Genomic DNA, 24,024 nt, shown 5'->3' on the forward strand with positions numbered 1-24,024 from the left:
TGCCATCTCCATGCCTCCATTTCCTCCCTTGAAGGATTCTTAGGATGGTTAATAGAATAATGCTGGCAAAATGCTAACACAGAGTCTGGCACACTAAACAGTAGTTGCCCCTCTTTAACTGAAGTAAGACACCCCCTCCCCACATGTGACTTCAGGGAATCAGATTCCTTAGAAAGATGAACAACTGAACCTCACGCACTTTCCCCTTCTGAGAGTCCAGGATGACAACCCGCCCCCAAATTTGAACTAGACTTAGAAGTAAGGAATAAAAGCTTTCATGCTGATGGGTCTGTCTCCTAGGCTTTTGTGTAACTTGGGGTGGCTATTAAGAGGTCGATGATGCTATCATGGGTTTGCTTGCTCTACCCAGTACTGGGCACAGTCTGTGGACTGGGGAAGGGGAGGCGTCTGCTGCTCTGCAGAACAGAGAGAAGGACCACCATTTCCACGGATCCTATTGGTAAACATTTGTAATTGAAAACAACAGACTCCACTGCCCTCAGTTTAGTTTTGAATGTGCATTTATTGAAAGATAAGCCACAGTGTTTGAAAATACAGAAGGGAAAACTGCAACATCTTTATGGGAAAAGGGGGCTGTTTCATTGCAAAGACTTCTCTCATTATTGATGCTAAGAAATGGATGCCAGAAATTCCACCAAGGCCTCACACAAGGAGAGCAGTGATGGCATGGAGGGGGATGAAGGTGAGGATGCCATGAGTATGTGGGCTGAGACAACAATCCTGGTGTCAAACTTCACGCTCTGTAGTTACTTTGGTCGAGAGGAATGTGCTCCTCCTGCACTCCTTCCTTCTTCACATAATTATGAACTGCTTCCTTCATGCCAGGAACTGTGCTAAGTGCTCAGGATAAAGGGAAGACATGCTGTCATGGTGCTCAGAGCCACATGGATGAGATAGAACTAAGGTGTATACACCCATGTTGTTCAGTCACTAAGTCGTGTCCAACTCTTTGTGACCCAATGGGCTGCAGCATGCCAGACTTCCCTGTCTTTTACTATTTCTCAGAGTTTGCTCAAACTCATGCCCATTGAGTTGGTGATGCCATCCAACCATCTCATTCTCTGCCATCCCCTTCTCCTCCTGCTCTCAATCTCTCCCAGTATCATAAACTGAAGTGAAGTTGCTCAGTCGTGTCCGACTCTTTGCGACCCCACGGACTGTAGCCCACCAGGCTCCTCTGTCCATGGGATTTTCCAGGCAAGAACACTGGAGTGGGTTGCCATTTCCTTCTCCAGGAGATGTTCCTGACTCAGGGATTGAACCCGGGTCTCCCGCATTGTAGGCAGACGCTTTTACTATCTGAGCCACCAGGGAAGTCTCTCAGCATCATGGAGGAAAGGAAATAGGCAGGCTCTGCTGAGGAAGGTAGGGGAAAGAAGAAATGCAAGGAGACTGAACTGTTTCAGGAGCTGCCACAGCCCAGACTTTCATGGGTCCTCCTCAGACTTCAGAGTTTTGGAGCATGACTCTTCCCATGGCCTCTGCAAGAAAAAAAAAAGGAACTTCCTGAGCGACTTCATTGTAGCCCCAAACCTAGATACTGTTCATCTTGACAGATCCTAGATTTTCAAAAGAAATATGAAACCAACAAAAAGGCAGTGAATTTTCCAAGCCGGGATGAGGGGAGGCTCAGGACTCCTGCAGACCTGCCCTGAAGGGTGGCTGAGTCAGTGTTCCCGAATGAGAAAGAGGAGCATATGATCAGGCTGAGATGACCACAAAGAGGCATCAGGGGTTGACCTTCTGCCATTCTCTCCCTGGAGAACTCGCTCAGTGTGGGTTTCACAGGACACTGCAGCCTCCTCTGGCAGCAGCGAGGGGGAGGACACTGTGCAGGATGAATGGTGTCTGGCCCCTGAGCTCCGCCCCTCTCCGCAGCCCTTCCCCTCCCACCCTGCCCTGCGCCCTGTCTTACGTAGTCAGGGACCCTGCCGCATGACCGCAGATTTTCATGCACTGCCCTGCGCTGTGGAAGTTATTCCTGTTCCCTTTGCAGCCACCGTATAAAAAGCGTTGGCATCGCCCGGTCTTGGCATCGTAGAAGTACCTTATCTTCTTGCCCTTGCAGGGACCTATTAATTTACGCCTCAGGCAGAAGGCAGGCTTAGAAGCTGCTGGAATGAAAGGGACAGTGGCTTAGTTATGAAGATGGTCATCACAGCTCCATTTAAGGTCAACAACTAGAACTGTCAGTTTGTTTGTATTAGAGAATGTTAGAGTTGTGGGGGATGGCCAAATTGAGAAGGCCATTTGAAAACCTCCTTTCTGGGACAGAATTATGAATGTTGCTAGATGTAACATGATATAGCAATCATGTTCAAAGATACATATCTTCTCATGAAGTATTTTAAGGAAAATTGGTATAATGCCTTTGATTAGCCTTAAAAGTTCTATAAGACTTCCGAGGTGGTTCAGTGGTTAAGAACCTCCTTCCAACTAAGGAATCCTGGGTTCAATCCATTGTCAGGGAACTAAGGGCCCATATGCCGTGGGGCAACTAAGCCAGTGGGCCACAAGCACTGAGCCTTCAACCTGCAACTAAGACCCAATGTATCCAAATAAATATGTGTGTGTGTGTGTGCGCGCGCACGCGCATACATGCTAAATCGCTTCAGTCATGGCAGACTCCTTGCGACACTACAAACTGTAGCCCACCAGTCTCATCTGTCCAAGGGATTCTCCAGGCAAGAATACTGGAGTGGGTTGCTGTGCCCTCTTCCAGGATGTCTTCCCAACCCAGGGGTCAAACTCAGGTCTCTTGCATCTCCTGCATTGGCAGGTGGGTTCTTTACCACTAGCACCACCTGGGAAGCAAAAATTAAACATAAATGCTCAAAACAAAACCCACAACTCTAAAACAAGAAAAAGAGCTCAGAGGTGAAAAATATTTGCTATAGGTCAGTAATTACTGGGTCCAGATACCTGGGTTTTATAATACTATTCTCTGTGCTTATGTGCATGTTAAAAACTTTCCACCATTAATAAAAAAAAATTGTGAAGGAAACATGCTGTAATGGAAAAAGGCATGAAGAAAACATACCAGTGTGTTTACTTTGGATACCTCAGAAGGATTCTATAAATTGAATAATGATATGCTGATATTGTGATTATAAGAAGAAATATATATATCTTTTATTATTTTCCTAACACTAAGTTTGTAAAAACGTTGGTATTTTTTATGTGATGAGAACAATAAAAGTGTCTTTTGGTATGTGATGTCAATGATTTTGGAAAGACCCTCATAACCCCAGCGTGGGCTCTGAATGCACAGGAAGGACTGTCTGGCAGGAGGGAGGGTTGGAACTTTCCTTCCTACCCTCCTCCGTGGTCTTTTATCCTCCGTCTTCCTCCTCCTCCTTGCTTCCACCTCAGGGAGGGAAGAGGAGCTGTCGGTTGAACAATCACCAATAGCTAGTGATTTAATGCATCATGACTAGGTAATGAAGCCTCTACAGAAACCTCAACAGAGCCAGACATTCATATTATTCAAGAAACCTGAGATCGATTCAGGGAACAACATAAATAAACACCCCATCAAGGCTCACGTGCACCACTGCAGCAGCCTGCTCCCTGGGCCTCTGTGTCTGCCCTTCATCCCCTAGAGGGCACTCTCTGCCCTGCAGCCTCAGGGATCCTGTAACTATTGATTCCTACCCCCATTGCTCCCATGATCAATCCTTCAGTGACTCCTCGTTTCCCTGGGAGTCAAATTTTGATCTTAATAAGTCCCACAAGTCTCCTCATGACCTGCCCCCGTGGCCTCTCGGCCTCATCGCCTTCCACTCCCCTCCATCCATCGCCTCCACTCCTCCACCCGCCCAGCTCCATCCACCCTGGTCCTGGCTCTTGTTCCAACACACCAGGCACATTACATCTGCTCAGAGCCTCCTTATCACAGAAGGTTCCCCTGACCCTGGAGAGAAAAGGCACAGCATCCTTTTTCCACATCCCTCTATACCTTCAGGAAATGTATAATCTACCATAGGATTTCTCCTCTCTGCCATTGTTTGTCTCCCTCCTCGAAGGCAAATTATTTTGCCATATTTTTTTCACAGCTGTTTCCCCACCCCAAGAACAATGCTTTGTAGGGACTTAGTAACTTCCATCTTCATTCTCTCAGCAAGTGCACAGTCATTGAATAGAAAGAATATGACTTGAATTCCTTTTAGTAAAAAAAAGTCTTCTTGATGATCAGGCACATTAGACTCTGCACACTGAGGACTCAAAACTGTCCTCAGTTCAGATGCCAGCCCCATGATCCTGAATAACTCACACTTGTGACCAACTGGCTAAAAGTCAAAGGTACCACAACCCCTCTTCCATCTTCAATCACTCAATAGAACCAGTGACTGAATTCAAGACAGCACTTCACTTACTTTTCCCAGAAATTTATAAAGGAGGCAACTCAGAGAAAAAGAGGAGATGTGTAGGGCAAAAGGGGGAGTGGAGGTGTGTGAAGCCTTCATGTCCTAGTGAGCACAGCACCCTCACATCACCTCCTTGTGTTCATCTCCCTGAAAATACTCTGAACCCCAACGTTTGTGTATATTATTGAGTTTTCAATAAATCAGCATATTGATTGAATTGTCAGCTGTTGATAATTGATCCCAGTTAGTATCCTCCACTCTCCCCAGAGGTGCCGGCATGGTGAAGGGGACTGAAGGTTCAGACCTTTACAAGGTGGTTTAAATTGTTTTTAGACCAGTCCATACTGGAATGCATCTCATTTCGTCCTCTGAAATGCAACTCATAACCCATGAAAGACAGTAAATTCCAAGAGTTTGAGGAGGCCTGGGCCAAGAACCAGGAAATTGATCAAAAGCAGATAACAGAATAACAGTCAAAGGGGACAAGGGGAAGGGCTTGGAGACTTTACTAATATTGTACCAGCCTTGGTCCCATGAGCCGACCACGCAAGGGCTGTGTTTCTTACCTCTCCCTGAAGTTGCTCTGCTCAGTGGTCCTGTATCTTTCTGATTCATTTTAATAATAAAGAAATATCATTACATGATACTTAAATATTCTTTCTTGCTCAAGGAAGGTACTCAGACATATTTTTTCAAAATTAACACATCTAAGTAGAAACTGGACAAAAGTGGTCATGAAATGTGATCAAACTCTTTATATTCCTGACAGGTAATCATTTCAAAGAACACGTGGAACCTGTACCCCTGTTCAGATGAGGAAACTGCAGATGACTTGCCCCAGGACATGAGGCATAATAGTAGGAGGGTCACAGCAATCCCACTTCTGGGCATACACACCAAGAAAACCAGATCTGAAAGAGACACGTGCACCACAATGTTCATCGCAGCACTGTTTATAATAGCCAGGACATGGAAGCAACCCAGATGCCCATCAGTAGACAAATGGATGAGGAAGCTGTGGTACATATACACCATGGAATATTACTCAGCCATTAAAAAGAATTCATTTGAATCAGTTCTAATGAGATGGATGAAACTGGAGCCCATTATACAGAGTGAAGTAAGCCAGAAAGATAAAGACCATTACAGTATACTAACACATATATATGGACTTTAGAAAGATGGTAACGAGAACCCTGTATGCAAAACAGAAAAAGAGACTCAGATGTGTAGAACAGACTTGTGGACTCTGGGAGAAGGCGAGGGTGGGATGTTTCAAGAGAACAGCATTGAAACATGTATATTATCTAGGGTGAAACAGATCACCAGCCCAGGTTGGGTGCATGAGACAAGTGCTCGGGCCTGGTGGACTGGGAAGACCCAGAGAGATCGGGTGGAGAGGGAGGTGGGAGGGGGGACCGGGATGGGGAATACATGTAAATCCATGGCTAATTCATTTCAATGTATGACAAAAACTACTGTAATGATGTAAAGTAATTAGCCTCCAACTAATAAAAATAAATGGAAAAAAAAAATAGTAGGAGGGTCAGGACAAGGTACTGTCTAGTCACAACCCACTTGACACACTTTCTGATTTGGCCAGGAACTCTGAAAATACACATAACTGGTAAGAGTTTCTGGGTATTTTCATTACTCTCCAGTGCCCGCATTTCACCTCAGCCCCCAAATCACAACGTAGAGTGAGTCTGAGTTTTTCTCTGACACCAAATCTGTGATGTCTCTACCAACACCAACCAATTCCCCAAACACCCCCTGGGTGTCGCATAGTCAATTTACTTCTGATAGTGTGTGGGTGGACTTGGTGCAGATCCTGTTGGTTGAGGGCTCTTACTGTCCTCAGTTCAGATGTGAGTCATGTGATCTCAAATAATTCATGCTTGTGACCAACTGGGTGAAAATCAGAGTTTCCATGACCCCTACCTCCATGTTCAACAACTCTATAGAACCAGCGACTGAACGTCGGAAACACCCCACTCATTATACCCATGTTATTATAAAAAATAAAACTCAGGGACAGTGAAATGAAGGAGACATGTAGGGCCAAGGCAGACTGGAGGTGTGTGGAGCCTCCATACCCGAGTGAGCCCAGCACCCTCACGTCACCTCCTTGTGTTCATCACCCTGAAATATTTCTAAACACCAATGCTTATGGATTTTTATTTAGGCTTCAAATCAAAGGCATATTGATTGATCTGTGGCTATTGGTGATTGATTGAGTCTCAGTGTCCTCCCCTTTCCCCAGAAATGCTGTCATTGGGCCTGGTGAAAATTCTAACCTGCAAATGCATGTTCGTCTTGCTTTGGAGATAAGCGCGGTTTTGAAGTTATCGTCAGTTGCTGTCCATGGCTCATCTCATGACCTATGAAAAACAGTGAATTCCAAGAGGTTCAAAAGGCCTGGCTCAGGAATCACTCAAGGATCAAATATATATCTTTTTATTACCCTACAGTGAGGATCAGAGACACTGCATTGACCAGGAATAGTCTCAGGGAGGTGGTCCCTGATCTGGTACTTTACCTGGATATATATTCTTTTAATTCTAATTTTCATTTTTTTTTCCAGGTTGAGAGTGGTGAAATGTTCTTGGAGTTAAAACTGCCCAATTTCCCAGGAGAAATCCAGTGAGGGCTGGCCGCACCCATCCCACCCATGCCTCCCTTCCCTTTCCATGAACTCTCCTCATTTCTCTCCAGTGTGTAGAGGAGAAGTGAGCCCAGATATACCACGGTCATGGCTCTTGTTAATACCTTTTGGGGTGCCATCCACCAGGATAACCAGGAGGATGAGAAGGGCTGCAGAGAGGCAGAGTCGGTTCATCTTCATGGACTTGCAGGAGGGCTCCTGAGAATGCTGAGGATGGACTGAGCTTTTAATATCCTGGCCGAGAGGTAAGATCAGGTGATAAGGAAGGAAGAGAAGAAGGGGAGGAGCTGGGTCAGTCCTGTTTGTTGTGCAATCTTCACCTGATTTCCTGTTTCTGGTTGCTGGGGCCAAATACCAAGTAACAGCGCTTCTCAGACTGGACTCTGCCTGTGGGTCTCCTGTAAACACAGATCGTGATTCCAATATGGTCGCTCAGGGAGCGTCCCAGCACCTAGAGCAGTGCATGGCACGTGATAGATAGTCAGTGAGTGGATGAGAGCCGATCAAAAGACAGATAGGATATCAACACTGTGTTAGCTCACCAACAACAACCACCGTGTGAGTACAGCCTTCTACCAGTGTCATCACATCTTGGCATCAACACCCTTCATCCATCTCCACCCCCCTCACCTACCTTAGAAGACAGAAGTAACACAGCACACCTTTGTGCAACCATTGCCACAGCTTCTCCATGGGATGGACCCTTGCTCTTTACCTGCCACTGGTCTCAGCAGAACTTAGCTGCAGAAGACAATGTTCTGCTTGAGCAGCCACCCTATTTTCCGGGTAGAAGAAGGAGTAAGGGGAGGGGCAGAGAAGGAGTAGGGAGCTGACCCCATCTCCACAGCATGACCACCTGCCATCCCTCAATCTGTTTTCACAGCTAGGAGTGTGCCTTGCCTGAGTGGAACTCAGGGGACCTTGGAAGATCCACTGCAACTTCCCCTTCCTCCTGCTCTCTCCTCCAGTGACACTGGGGTCACAGGACCTCAGTTCCAGTACCAGCTCTGCCTTTTCCTAACTCTGTGCCTGATCATGTGCATCTCCCAGAGTCCATGTCTTCAGATGTCACATGGGATCAGCACTGCCCACATCATGAGGTCGCTGTGGAAGCAACAGACATACGTTCATTTTCCCTGAGATGTCAAAGTCCCTTGTACTATTAATGATAATAGCAATAAGTAATTACAGTGGGTAAAAACATAGCTTTTTATATGTTAAGCATTATCCTAAGCACTTGACATATATCAACTCCAATAATTTGCAAAAATCCTAAAAGAGGGGGTGAGGAACTATTGACATTTCTTCATTTACAGAGGAGGAAACTGAGGTGAAAGCAAATAAAGTAATTTGCCTAAAATCACAGAATGGAGACAGAGGATTTGAAGTCAGGGTCCTGGTTTCAGAGTCTGTGCACATGCTCTCAGTTGCACTGTTGGCTGAAAACTATAGCGCACACGTGAGGGGCAATACACTCACAGTCCCTTCATGCACTCCTGTATATTCACTCCCAGTTGCAATCACTTAACACAAGCCCCCCATGCACTCAGTCATTCATACACAATCATTCTTCTGTTAACACACACACACACACCCTGTGCTCCACTCCAGGCTCAGGGAGGAGGGAGCTGGGCTCAGTGCCCAGAAGCCCCAGGAGCAAGTCCAGCCAAACGTCAAGCAGGCCCAGATCTGGGTGATGAGCTGAGAGGACACGGTGGGCTGCCTTCCTGCACAGACACCCTTTCCCTGGAGAAGGGCAGGAGCTCTCAATACGGAGCTGCCCCAGGACAGAAGGGCATCAGGAGCCCATGACTCACCAAACAAGCCACTGTGAGTGGAGGCTCTACTCTCTCCTGAGACATCTCACATGCATGATTTCATTTAGCCTCAAGTCAGTCCTACAGCATCTGGGATTCTCATCCCATTTTGTCAGAGAAGTAAAGTCACTTGCTCAGGACACACGACCTGCAGGTGGTAGAATTCTAGTTCAGGAGGCCCTCTGGCCCTGCCCCTCTTCCCCTCAGTCTATCGACCTGAGACGAGGCAGCTGCAGAGAGTTCTCCTAACAGCAGAGACTTCTCTTTTCTACCGTCTCCTCTCTCATGTGTCTGTCTTTCTCTCCCAACGTACTCCTTTCCTGGGCCTCCTCACTCTGGTCCAGGTTAGATGCCCCTTGATGGGCTCAGCCTCCCTTCCCCTCCCCACTCCAGCTCATGAATGACCGAGGTCTCTAATTACAAACCTCCCCAGCCTCTGCATGCATCTTCAGAGAAATAGCAAGGCAAAAACATCACAGGCATTGTATTCTGGATAAAGATTCCAGACTGTGGGACTCCAGATCATATCTCTGTTTCTATTCTGCAGTTCCCCTCTGAAGCAGAAGACTCCTGGATCCCATGCTATCGTAGGCCACATGGTGAAATGGATGGAACATACCCAGGGCAGACAGAAGGTGTTCACATGTTTGAAATGCTGTGCCCTCTGAGAGGGACATTCATATCCTAGTCATCAGCAAACACTTTTTACCACATGATATAACAGCACCTCACGTTTTGGACCTACAGAGTCTTCCTTCTTAAATGTGAGGTCATAAATAATGTTTTATAAGGATTATTTTAAGTATTAAAAGGAAGAGCATAAACAAAAGACTGCACATCTGGCTAGAATATATAAATGATTGTTAGCCCACACAGTGCATTTCACAATTTTGAAAAGTTTGCCAGGATTTAACAGTGGGAGTTTTACAGAAAATGAATTTCTAGCATTGTTTGAAAAAGTAAACCATCTGTCAACAACACAGTCCTGCAATTTATCAAGGGCAGTGGATCACAACTTGGAGTGAGCACCAGAATCCCTTAGCCATTTGGTCAAGCACAGATCTGAGAGCTCCACTTTCTGAGGTCTGATTTGGGAGGACAGGAGTGGGGCCTCAGTGTCCTCATCTACCAGGTTTCCGGGTCTGAGGGTGCTGCTCAAGGGACCATGCTCTGAAGGCTGTGAACTGAGGGAGAGCTGCTCTCTTCTCAGGAGGGGATCTTCTCCAGTTTCCATAATCCCTGCTGTTCCTTTTTGTCCCCTGCTTCCACCCCCACTCCAAATACTCGCATCCCCATTACTCACCTAGCCTGGAGGGCATTTGGGGCTTCCCTGATAGCTCAGTTGGTAAAGAATTCACCTGCAGTGTGGGAGACCTGGGTTTGATCCCTGGGTTGGGAAGATCCCCTAGAGAAGGGAAAGGCTACCCACTCCAGTATTCTAGCCTGGAGAATTCCATGGACTGTACTGGAAAGTTCCACGGGGTTGCAAAGAGTTGGACACGACTGAGTGACTTTCACTCCCTTCACTGGAGGGCATTTAACTTTATGACCTGTAGAGTGGACTCATAGTAAGTATTCAGGGGAAAGTAACTTTTTATTATTTAACCATCTTAGGAGTTAAGTGTCAACATTCATATTTTAGAGATGAAGAAACAGAACTACAGCTAAGGCTTCCCTGTTGGTTCAGATGGTAAGGAATCTGCCTGGAATGCAGGAGATCCAGGTTCGATCCCTGATTTGGGAAGATCCTCTGGAGAAGGGAATGGCAATCCACTCCAATATTCTGGCCTGGAGAATTCCATGGACAGAGGAGCCTGGAAGGCTACAGTCCTTGGGATCACAAAGAGACAGACGTGACTGAAAGACTAACACGCACACAGGGAAAAGTGACTTGCTGTAGGAATTATAGGTTAAAAAACAGGAGGAAGACACATGCCAAAAACTGTTAGTCATGTGTCCCCAGTTACCCGGATGTTACCAAAATACAAACAACACCCAGCAATACTATCTAATATTAACATAGATGATGTGTCAAAGATTTTGGGCAAGATTTCATGAGTATGATTTCAGCCTCCACATTTTCCTTCTCAACCCTCCCCTCCTCAGCAGAAATCTTCCTCTTCCCTTCCCCCTATGGGCCTGCTTGCTTTAGTTCTGTCTCATCCAGTTGACTCTAAGCACCATGAGAGCCAGTCTTCTCTTTATCCCTAGAATGCCATGCGGCTCCTGGCACAAAAGATACAGTCCATGGACATTGGAGGAAGGAAGGAAGGAATGCAGGAGCAAAGCTGCACATGACTGGAGTGTCTATAGAGCCTGGGATTGAATCCATGATCTTGTCCTACTTTCATTCTCTACCCCACCATCACCCCCAGAACCTTCTGGAACCTGAGTGCCTGGATGCTGCCCCTCCTTCCCCTCCCAACCTGCCCTGCCCTCTATCTTTCCCCAGGACCTGACAGCACTATCACAAGTCCTCATGCAGTTCTCCCTGATCTTGAAGTTGCTGTTTTTAGCATTGCAGCTGCCATGTAAAAAGGTCTTCCAGACCCTGGGCTTGGCAATGTAGAAGTGTTTGATTATTTTGGCCTTGCTTGAATCCCTGTATGGAGACCAAGGCAGAAGTTAGGCTGTGGGGATGTAGGCATGGGAGGGTCAGATAAGAGGATGGTCATCACTGCTCAGTCTGCAAGATGAACAACTGAAATCCCCAGTTTGTTTGCAATAGAGAGTGGTAGGGGCGTGAAATGGCTGTTTGATACCCTCTTTTTCAGGACATTATTATTAATATGGTTAGGCTTGATAATGACAGGGTAATACTGTAAATAATTCCATATTATTACTGAATATTTATAGATGAATTGGCATGATGCCATTGATTGGCATCAAAATACATCAAAAAGGAGGATACAGTTTAAGAATATTCTTCATATGTTGATAATGATTAGAGGTAGACAATAGTCCATGGGTTTATAATACTATTTTCTGTACATATGTGTGTGGTTGACAGTTTCCACCCTGAAATGAAAGTGTGAAGGCATCATGCAGTAATGGAGAAATGCCTTGGAAGAAAACACACCAGTGTGTTTACTTTGGTTACATCTTGGACAATGGAATAAAAGAATATTGAGGGATATTGATACTGCAAATTTCATAAGAAATACTACTTTGGTCTTCATCCCATTCCTGACACAGAGCTCCTTACACACAGTTGGACTTTCCTGAGAGATGAAAGCAACAGAGTCTTTTATCACGTGAAGGAGGTGACATAAAGCCTCAACCTAACCCAAGAATGGGGATTTGTTGCCTGGGGAAGCAGCACTTGATTAGGGAGTCAGAACTTTCTTTCCCCCTTTCCCCTTCCCCTGCCTCCACACCTCAGGGTGGGGAGAGGGGCTAGAGGTTGAATCAATCATAAATGTCTAAAGATTTAATGCATCATTATTTGTGATGATGCATTACATAGTTCAAGAGAACTGAGATAGACCCCGGAACCAACACAGGTACACACTCCATCTTGACAACAGCATCCTGCCCAGGGTCCTCTGTCTCTGCCTTTTGCTTGCTAGAGGTCACTCTCCACACGGCAGCCACAGGACCCTGTTAAAACTAGAGTCCTACCCCATTGTTTGACTTCCATAATGGCTCAGAGGGTAAAGAATCTGCCTGCAATTAGGGAGACCCAGGTCCGATCCCTGGATTGAGAAGATCTCCTGGAGAAGGGAATGGCAATCCACTCCAGTATTCTTGCCTGGAGAATTCCATGGACAGGAACCTGGTGGGCTACAGTCCATGGGGTCGCAGAGTGACCTCACACGACTGAGTGAGTAACACTTTCATCCCATTGTTCCCATGACCAATCCCTCATGATTTCCCAGCTCTCTCAGAGTCAAATTCTGATTCTTATGAGGTCTTACAAGGTTCCTCATGACGTGCCCCTGTGGCCTCTCTGCCTCATCCCCTTCCACTCCCTTCCCCTCACCCCCTCAGCTCCAGCCACCCTGGTCCTGGGCTCTGCTCAAACACACCAGGCTCATTTTCAGCAGCCTCTGCTCAAGGCCTCCTTATTACAGAGGGTTTCTTTGACTTCGACATCCTCTGGTATCCCCATCACTCTCTTTCTACAAAACACTTATCACCACCTGGCATGGGATTTTCCGGACTTTATTGTCTATCAACCTCTTATAAAGCATATTATCCTATTAATTTTCTTTTCTGCTGCTTTCCTACACCAAGAGATATGTTTTATGGAGGGAAAAGCATAAGTATTTGATGAATATTTGTCAAGGGGATGAATTTCCCATTTCATCCTCATGCCAAGTGCACAATCATTGAAGAGACTGGATTTAATAAAACTCCTGTTAGTCTATTTGATGATGAGGCTTGTTTATGTAATTATGAGTCTCTTCTAACATCCTATATCATGATAGGAAGATAAAAATAATAGTCTGACTGGAGGAAAGAAGATGAGACTTGAGTTTTGACTAATATAGTGCCAGCCTGGAAAAAGCTGTCTTGGCCCCATGAGCAAATCACAGAAGTCCTGCATTTCCTGTAGTTGCCTCTAGAGGGAAGAAGCTCAGCTGTCACTCAGCTTTATGATTGATTTCATAACAGATAAATGATTATTATTTCACACACAAATTTCTATTTGGGTAGGTAGTGAGGAGACGTAGGTAGACAAGTCTTCTGGACTAAAACACTTTGGTGGAAAATGGAACTCATTGACCATGACTGTGTAAACTCTTCATACTCATGACTGGTAACTCTTTCAAAAAGCTCATGTAGCCTGGCCCCCTATTCAGGTGAAGAAACTGCAGCCGACACACTGCATGTGAGTAGAGGATTGGGTTGGGACAAGACACTCTCCTGTCACAACCCATTGTATAAACTACCTGAATATTTCAGAGATTCTGAAACGCAGAGAAGTGGTAAGGGATTCTGAGTGCACTGTCCCTAATACAATTGTCCCCTCTCCAAACCTCAACACGGACACAAATAATAAAGATGAGTGGCGGGGAGGAGCCAAGATGGCGGAGGAATAGGACGGGGAGACCACTTTCTCCCCTACAAATTCATGGAAAGAACAACTGAACGCCGAGCAAACTTCACAAAACAACTTCTGATCGCTAGCTGAGGACATCAGGCGCCCAGAAAAGCAGCCCATTGTCTTCGAAAGGAGGTAGGACAAAATATAAAAGATAAAAAGAGAGACAAAAGAGCTAGGGACGGAGACCCGTCCCGGGAAGGGAGTCTTAATAGAGGAAGTTTCCAATCACCAGGAAACTCTCACACTGGCAGGTCTGGGGGAAGTTTTCGAATCTCAGAGGGCAACCTAACTGGGAGGAAAAATAAATAAAACCCGCAGATTACGTGCCTAAACGCAACTCCCAGCAGAAAAGTACCCCAGACGCCCGCATCCGCCACCAGGAGGGCGGCATTGCTTAGGGTAAGGACCGGGCCTGAGCGCCCTGAGGGCAATTGGAGGGAGCTTTTGTGAGATAACAACTTAAACTGTGGGATAACAAAAGAGAGAGAGAAAATGAACCAGCCCGAACACACTGCCCGCCGTTCGCAGAACGAAGAACAAAGGGCAGGAGGCAGCGGGGAGGGGAAAGGGGCAAACTCAGCCCCAAAAACGGCATCCCCTACCACACTGAAAACAGGCCTCCAGTTTCTAACCAAAGACTTCCTGAGATTCTGGATGGCCAACATCCGCCGGGAGGGTCGCGGCTAAACACAAGGCGCACGCACCTGACTGGCGCAGGCGGAAACTGAGGCTGGGGCTGCGGAGGGGATAAGGCGCACCGCACCTGGGAAGAATGTACCTGTCAAGCTCCTGGCTGCCTGAGCTGCTCAGGCTGGGGAAGGCACAAAACGCAGGCACAATCGACTCCGCGCTTTTGTGGAATACCCGAAAACTGGAACCACACGCAACGCAGGGCACGCTCCATATAGAGCAGCCGGGAGCCTGAGCAGCATAGACGGGAAAGCAGCGCCCCTCCCTCCCCTCAGCGCGACTGAACTAGTGAACCTGAACAAGAGACCACCTCCACCCGCCTGTGTCAGGGTGGAAATTAGACACTGAAGAGACCGGCAAACAGAAGCCAAATAAACAAAGGGAACCGCTTCAAAAGGGACCGGTGCAACAGATTAAAATCCCTGTAGATAACACCGACTACACCGGAAGGGGCCTATAGATATTGAGAAGTGTAAGCTGGAACGAGGAGCTATCTGAAACTGAACCGAACCCAGCTCAACAGCTGACCTCAACAGCTCCAGAGAAATTCCTAGATATATTTTTACTTTTTTTTTTAATTAAAAAATTTTTTTTCTTTTCTTTTCTTTTTTATTTTTTCTCTTTTATTTTCTTTTAAAATTCCCTATTACTCCCCCATTACTCCTTAACTTTCATTCTCATATATTTTTATGATTCTTTTAATTAGGAAAAAAATTTTTTCTTGTTTTTTTCTTTTTTCTTTTTTTTCTCTTATTTTCTTTTAAAGTCCTCTATTACTCACCTACTACTCCTTATTTTTCATTTTCATTTCACTATAACCTTGCAAAAAAAAAAGAGAAGCTCTATTTTAAGTCAAACTTCATATATATTTCTAAAATTTTTTGTGTTTTTGTTTTTAATATTGTATTTTTAAGAGTCTAACCTCTAATCTAAATTTTTAATCTTTGTTTTTCAGTATGTGATATAAATTTTAGACATTTAAGAATCCAATATTCAGTTCCCATTTTTATTCAGGAGTGTGTTCATTATTCTCTCCCACTTTTGACTCTCTGCTTTCTACCTCAGAACACCTCTATTTCCTCCTTTCCCCTTCTCTTCCCAATTCAATTCTGTGAATCTTTGTGGGTGTCTGGGCTATGGAGACCACTCTGGGAACAGACAACTGTGTAGATCTGTCTCTCTCCTCTTCAGTCCCCCTTTTTCTCCTCCTGCTCATCTCTATCTCCCTTCTCCCTCTCCTCTTCTTCATGTAACTCTGTGAACCTCTCTGGGTGTCCCTCATGGGGGAGAATCTTTTCACCATTAACCTAGAAGTTTTATTATCAGTGCTGTATAGTTGGAGAAGTCTTGAGACTACTGGAAGAATAAAACTGAAATCCAGAGGCAGGAGACTTAAGCCCAAAACCTGAGAACACCAGAAAACTCCTGACTACAGGGAACATTAAGTAATAAGAAACCGTCCAAAAGCCTCCATACCTACACTGAAACCAACCACCACCCAAGAGCCAGTAAGTTTCAGAGCAAGACATACCACACAAATTCTCTAGCAACGCAGGAACATAGCCCTGAGCTTCAACATACAGGCTGCCCAAAGTCACACCTAACACATAAACCCATCTCAAAAACTCATTACTGGACACTCCATTGCACTCCAGAGAGAAGAAATCTAGTTCCATGCACCAGAACACCAACGCAAGCTTCCCTAACCAGGAAACCTTGACAAGCCAATTGTCCAACTCCACACACTGGGTGAAACCTCCATAATAAAAAGAAACCACAGACCTCCAGAATGCAGAAAGCCCACTCCAGACACAGCAATCTAAACAAGACGAAAAGGCAGAGAAATACCCAACAGGTAAAGGAACATGAAAAATGCCCACCAAGTCAAACAAAAGAGGAGGAGATAGGGAATCTACCTGAAAAATAATTTAGAATAATGGTAATAAAAATGATCCAAAATCTTGAAAACAAAATGGAGTTACAGATAAATAGCCTGGAGACAAAGATTGAGAAGATGCAAGAAATGTTTAATAAAGACCTAGAAGAAATAAAGAGTCAATTAAAAATGAATAATGCAATAAATGAGATCAAAAACACTCTGGATTGAACCAACAGTAGAATAACAAGACAGAAGATAGGATAAGTGAGGTAGAAGATAAAATGGTGGAAATAAATGAAGCAGAGAGGAAAAAAGAAAAAAGAATCAAAAGAAATGATGACAACCTCAGGGACCTCTGGGACAATGTGAAATGCCCCAACATTCAAATCATAAGAGTTCCAGAAGAAGAAGACAAAAAGAAAGTCCATGAGAAAATACTCGAGGAGATAATAGCTGAAAACTTCCCTAAAATGGGGAAGGAAATAGCCACCCAAGTCCAAGAAACCCAGAGAGTCCCAAACAGGATAAACCCAAGGTGAAACACCCCAAGATACATATTAATCAAATTAACAAAGATCAAACACAAAGGATGAATATTAAAAGCAGCAAGGGAGAAACAGCAAATAACACACAAAGGGATTCCCATAAGGATAACAGCTGATCTATCAATAGAAAGCCTCCAGGCCAGAAGGGAATGGCAGGACATACTTAAAGTAATGAAAGAGAATAACCTACAACCTAGATCACTGTACCCAGCAAGGATCTCATTCAGATATGAAGGAGAATTCAATAGCTTTACAGACAAGCAAAAGCTGAGAGAATTCAGCACCACCAAACCAGCTCTTCAACAAATGCTAAAGGGTCTTCTCTAGACAGGAAACACAGAAAGGTTGTATAAATGTGAACCCAAAACAACAAAGTAAATGGCAATGGGACCACACCTATCAATAATTACCTTGAATGTAAATGGGTTGAATGCCCCAACCAAAAGACAAAGACTGGCTGAATGGATACAAAAACAAGACCCCGATATATGCTGTCTACAAGAGACCCACCTCAAAACAAGAGACACATACAGACTAAAAGTGAAGGGCTGGAAAAAAATATTTCATGAAAACGGAGACCAAAAGAAAGCAGGAGTCACAATACTCATATCAGATAAAATAGACTTTAAAATAAAGGCTGTGAAAAGAGACAAAGAAGGACACTACATAATGATCAAAGGATCAATCCAAGAAGAAGATATAACAATTATAAATATATATGCACCCAACATAGGAGCACCACAATGTGTACAGCAAACGCTAATGAGTATGAAAGAGGAAATTAATAGTAACACAATAATAGTGGGAGACTTTAATATCCCACTCACAACTGTGGATAGACCAACTAAACAGAAACTTAACAAGGAAACACAGACCTTAAATGACACAATGGACCAGCTAGACCTAATTGATATCTACAGGACATTTCACCCCAAAACAATCAACTTCACCTTTTTCTCAAGTGCACACGGAACCTTCTCCAGAACAGATCACATCCTGGGCCATAAATCTAGTTAGTCTTGGAAAATTCAAAAAAATTGAAATCATTCCAGTCATCTTTTCTGACCACAGTGCAGTAAGATTAGATCTCAATTACAGGAAAAAAAATTGTTAAAAATTCAAACATATTGAGGCTAAATAACACGCTTCTGAATACCCAATAAATCAGAGAAGAAATCAAAATGTGCATAGAAATGAATGAAAATGAAAACACAACAACCCAAAACCTATGGGATACTGTAAAAGCAGTGCTAAGGGGAAGGTTCATAGCATTACAGGCTTACCTCAAGAAACAAGAAAAAGGTTAAATAAATAACCTAACTCTACACCTAAAGCAATTAGAGAAGGAAGAAATGAAGAACCCCAGGGTTAGTAGAAGGAAAGAAATCTTAAAAATTAGGGCAGAAATAAATGCAAAAGAAACTAAAGAGATCATAGCAAAAATTAACAAAGCTAAAAGCTGGTTTTTTGAAAAAATAAACAAAATTGACAAACCATTAGCAAGACTCATTAAGAAACAAAGACAGAAGAATCAAATTAACAAAATTAGAAATGAAAATGGAGAGATCACAACAGATAACACGGAAATACAAAGGATCATAAGAGACTACTACCAGCAACTATATGCCAATAAAATGGACAACTTGGAAGAAATGGACAAATTCTTAGAAAAGTATAACTTTCCAAAACTGAACCAGGAAGAAATAGAAGATTTTAACAGAGCCATCACAAGCAAGGAAATCAAAACTGTAATCAGAAATCTTCCAGCAAACAAAAGCCCAGGACCAGATGGCTTCACAGCTGAATTCTACCAAAAATTTAGAGAAGAGCTAACACCTATCTTACTCAAACTCTTCCAGAAAATTGCAGAAGAAGGTAAACTTCCAAACTCATTCTATGAGGCCTCCATCACCCTAATTCCACAAAAAAAGAAAGCTACAGGCCAATATCACTGATGAACATAGATGCAAAAATCCTTAACAAAATTCTAGCAAACAGAATCCAACAACATATTTAAAAAATCATACACCATGACCAAGTGGGCTTTATCCCAGAAATGCAAGGATTCTTTAATATCCACAAATCAATTAATGTAATACACCACATTAACAAATTGAAAGATAAAAACCATATAATTATCTCAATAGATGCAGAGAAAGCCTTTGACAAAATTCAACATCCATTTTTGATTAAAACTCTCCAGAAAGCAGGAATAGAAGGAACATACCTCAACATAATAAAAGCTATATATGACAAACCCACAGCAAGCATTACCCTCAATGGTGAAAAATTGAAAGCATTTCCCCTGAAATCAGGAACAAGACAAGGGTGCCCACTCTCACCACTACTATTCAACATAGTTTTGGAAGTTTTGGCCACAGCAATCAGAGCAGAAAAAGAAGTAAAAGGAATCCACATAGGAAAAGAAGAAGTGAAACTGTTGCTGTTTGCAGATGACATGATACTCTACATAGAAAACCCTAAAGACTCTACCAGAAAATTACTAGAGCTAATCAATGAATACAGTAAAGTTGCAGGATATAAAATTAACACACAGAAATCCCTTACTTTCCTATACACTAACAATGAGAAAACAGAAAGAGAAATTAAGGAAACAATACCATTCACCATTGCAACAAAAAGAATAAAATACTTAGGAGTATATCTACCTAAACAAACAAAAGACCTATAAATAGAAAACTATAAAACACTGATGAAAGAAATCAAAGAGGACACAAACAGATGGAGAAACATACCGTGTTCATGGATTGGAAGAATCAATATTGTCAAAATGGCTATACTACCCAAAGCAATCTATAGATTCAATGCAATCCCTATCAAGATAGCAACGATATTCTTCACAGAACTAGAACAAATAATTTCACAATTTGTATGGAAATACAAAAAACCTCAACTGGCCAAAGTAATCTTGAGAAAGAAGAATGGAACAGGAGGAATCAACCTGCCTGACTTCAGACTCCACTACAAAGCCACAGTCATCAAGACAGTATGGTGCTGGCACAAAGACAGAAATGTAGATCAATGGAACAGAATAGAAAGCCCAGAGATAAATCCACGAACCTATGGACACCTTATCTTCGACAAAGGAGGCAAGAATATACAATGGAAAAAAGACAACCTCTTTAACAAGTGGTGCTGGGAAAACTGGTCAACCACTTGTAAAAGAATGAAACTAGAACACTTTCTAACACCATACACAAAAATAAACTCAAAATGGATTAAAGATCTAAATGTAAGACCAGAAACTATAAAACTCCCAGAGGAGAACATAGGCAAAACACTCTCTGACATAAATCACAGCAGGATCCTCTATGACCCACCTCCCAGAATATTGGAAATAAAAGCAAAAATAAATAAATGGGACCTAATGAAACTTAAAAGCTTTTGCACAACAAAGGAAACTATAAGCAAGGTGAAAAGACAGCCCTCAGATTGGAAGAAAACAATAGCAAACGAAGCAACAGACAAAGGATTAATCTCAAAAATATGCAAGCAACTCCTGAAGCTCAATTCCAGAAAAATAAATGACCCAATTAAAAAATGGACCAAAGAATTAAACAGACATTTGTCCAAAGAAGACATACAGATGGCTAACAAACACATGAAAAGATGCTCAACATCATTCATTATCAGAGAAATGCAAATCAAAACCACAACGAGGTACCATTACACTCCAGTCAGAATGGCTGCTATCCAAAAGTCTACAAGCAATAAATGCTGGAGAGGGTGTGGAGAAAAGGGAACCCTCTAACACTGTTGGTGGGAATGCAAACTAGTACAGCCGCTATGGAGAACAGTGTGGAGATTTCTTAAAAAACTGGAAATAGAACTGCCATATGACCCAGCAATCCCACTTCTGGGCATACACACTGAGGAAACCAGATCTGAAAGAGACACGTGCACCCCAATGTTCATCACAGCACTGTTTATAATAGCCAGGACATGGAAGCAACCTAGATGCCCATCAGCAGACGAATGGATAAGGAAGCTGTGGTACATATACACCATGGAATATTACTCAGCCATTAAAAAGAATTCATTTGAATCAGTTCTAATGAGATTGATGAAACTGGAGCCCATTATACAGAGTGAAGTAAGCCAGAAAGATAAAGACCATTACAGTATACTAACACATACATATGGAATTTAGAAAGATGGTAATGATAACCCTATATGCAAAACAGAAAAAGAGACACAGATGTACAGAACAGAATTTTGGACTCTGTGGGAGAAGGCGATGGTGGGATGTTTCGAGAGAACAGCATGAACATTATCTATAGTGAAACAGATCACCAGCCCAGGTTGGATGCATGAGACAAGTGCCCGGGCCTGGTGCACTGGGAAGACCCAGAGGAATCGGGTGGAGAGGGAGGTGGGAGGGGGGATCAGGATGGGGAATACATGTAACTCCATGGCTGATTCATGTCAATGTATGACAAAACCCACTGCAATGTTGTGAAATGGTTGGCCTCCAACTAATAAAAATAAATAATAATAAAAAAGAATATAATGGGGAAAAAAAAGCTTATATAATCTGGTCTGCGCCCCCCACCCCATCCCCCCCACTACTGGTTCAGGTGAGGAAACTGCAGGTAACTTGCCCCAGGACACATAGCATGTAGGTGGTAGGATCAGAACAAGACAATATCCTGTCATAGCCCATTTAATAAACTACCTGATTTTGCCAGAAATTTTGAAAATGCAGAGAACTGGTAGAGGTTTCTGAGTGCACTGTTCCTAATACAGTAGTCCCCTGTCCCCGAATCTCACCTCAGAACCAAATGATAAAGAAGAGTGAGTCTGGGTTTTGTCCCTGACACCAGACATGTGGGGTCTCTACCAACAGCGACTGATTCCCCCTCACCCACTGGGCATCCAGGAATCAATTCCGTTCTGACACTAAATCCACAGAGGTGACCCAGATGCCATGGGGTGAGGACTCCCTCCCTGAGGGAGGCCCACACTTAATGATCACAAGTTCCAGGGTCTCTCATAAGGGTGACCAACTCACTACAAATTCATAGATTCCATGACCCACCTTCCACGTTCAGCAACTTATTAGAACCATTCACAGAATTCAAGAAACCCCTTTTACCCAGGGACAGCAAAATGGAGAAGAATAGGACAAATGGGGAACCGAGGGTGCTGAGGTTCCAGGGCCTCTCAGGACTCTCCCCACGTCACAGTCCCCTTGTGTGTTCAGCTCCCCTGAAGGTCTCAGAATCCAATGTTTTGGGATTTTAACTGAGGGTCAGAGCTAGGCAAGTTGATTGAATCATTGGCCATAGTACCCTCTTCTCTGCCCATAGGCAATGGAGGTTGATAGTTCTAACCTTCTAATCATTTGATGGTGTCTGCTGGAATCCAGTCCTATCCAGACACTGTCTAGGACCCCATCCTTGACTCATATCATGACTTACAGAAAAACAGTAAATCCCAAGAGTTTCAGGATGCCTGAAGCATTAACCAGGACCCAAAATAAATAAATAAATAAATAAATAAATAAAGGTGGATCTTGTTATTATATGACACTGAGGTTTAGGGACAAGATAGTGAGCAGAAAAAGGGAGTCTCAGAAGTGGGGTCTCTGACCTGGTTCAGTGAGGTGGGATTCTTTTGTTTAAAAGCTGAACACGTAATAACATGTCCATTTGTTAGTGTCCCAGAAGAAATCAGGAGGAGGTTGGCTGCACTCACATGAGCCCTGCTCCCCAGCCCCTTCCATGGACTCCCCTCATCACCCCACTGGCCAGCCTAGAGAGGAAAGGTGAGCATGGACTTACCTTGGGCCTGGTTTCTGGTTCACCCCCTGGGTTGCCCCCGAGGACTAGAAAGGCTGCAAAGAGACAGAGCTGGCTCAACTTGGTGGCCTCGCAGGAGGAGGAAAGCTGGGGGTTGACGGAGCTTCTGGAACCTGAGCTGAGGAGTGGGTATAGCTGACAAGGAGGGGAGTGGGGAAGGGGAGGAGCCGAGGTCAGGCTCATACAGTGTGTAAATTCCCCACATGGCCCGGACTCTCGCTGCTGCCTGCTGGGGCCAAATGCCCCAATATCAGCATTTCTGAAACTTGACTTCGCCTGTGGGTCTTGTGAAAACAGATTGTGATTCCACCGGTGCAAATTTTGCTCACTTTGTCGCTGACGGAGCATCCCAGCACCTAGAGCGTGGTGTGCGTGGCATGCGATGGATCGCCAGTGAGCAGAGGAGAGCAGACCAACGGGCAGGTAAGCGCACAGCCGTGTGGGAACTCGGGTCCTCCTTTGCAGCCTCCTGCAGGACTCCTCACACCTGGGCATCAATGCCCTTCACCCCCACACCTCAACCCCACCTACTTTAGAAGGTGTGACACAGGTGAGGTTTCTGCAACCATTGTGGCAGCATCTCTACTGGACAGATACCAGCTCTTTAGCTGGCAGTGGTCCAGGCAGATGGTGAGTCGGGGGGAAGAGCGTGTCCATCTGGGGCACAGACTCTGCTTTTCTGGGGAGAAAAGACTAAGAGGAGCAGGACATGTCTCTGCAATATGACCATCCCCTGCCCCTCACTTTGTTTCACCAGCAGGAGAGCTTGCCTGCCTGAGTGCACCGTGCGGGACTTTGGAAGATGGCCTGCAACATCCCCCCAACTCTGGTCTCACCACCAGTGGCTTTGGGATCAGAGGACTTCATTTTGAGTCCCAGCTCTGCCTTTGCCTAACCTGGTGACCTAGGGCCAGAAATTTCTTTTGTCTTCACATGTTACGTGAGATCCTGTGGCTCATAACACAGGGTTGCTGTGAGAGCAATGGAGGCCAGAGACATATATTCCTTCTCTGTAAAGTCAAAGTCTTTTGTAATAATAATAATAATAATGAGTGCCAGGCTGGGCTCCCTGCTGTTGTACAGGAGAAACCAACCACAAAATCTAAGGTAATTATCTTTCAATTAAAAAATATAAAGTCACTATTTAAAAAAAAAAACATGGTAAGAC

General features: G+C 44.1%; 1 protein-coding gene across 1 annotated transcript; it reads right to left on the reverse strand.

Annotated features, from left to right (window-relative positions):
* Positions 1-513: 513 nt before the first annotated feature.
* On the reverse strand, positions 514-23,351 carry LOC110139239 (uncharacterized). The gene is made up of 5 exons (XM_020896867.2): positions 22,839-23,351; positions 7,158-7,287; positions 6,686-6,769; positions 1,937-2,135; positions 514-1,502 (listed from the first exon to the last, which is right to left on the reverse strand). The coding sequence occupies exons 1-5, from the start codon at positions 23,349-23,351 to the stop codon at positions 1,469-1,471; spliced, it is 960 nt and encodes a 319-aa protein (XP_020752526.2). The 3' UTR covers positions 514-1,468.
* Between the last annotated feature and the right edge of the window lie 673 nt (positions 23,352-24,024).

Source organism: Odocoileus virginianus, chromosome 9, assembly GCF_023699985.2.
Source record: "Odocoileus virginianus isolate 20LAN1187 ecotype Illinois chromosome 9, Ovbor_1.2, whole genome shotgun sequence".
In the NCBI taxonomy this organism is placed as follows: domain Eukaryota; kingdom Metazoa; phylum Chordata; class Mammalia; order Artiodactyla; family Cervidae; genus Odocoileus; species Odocoileus virginianus.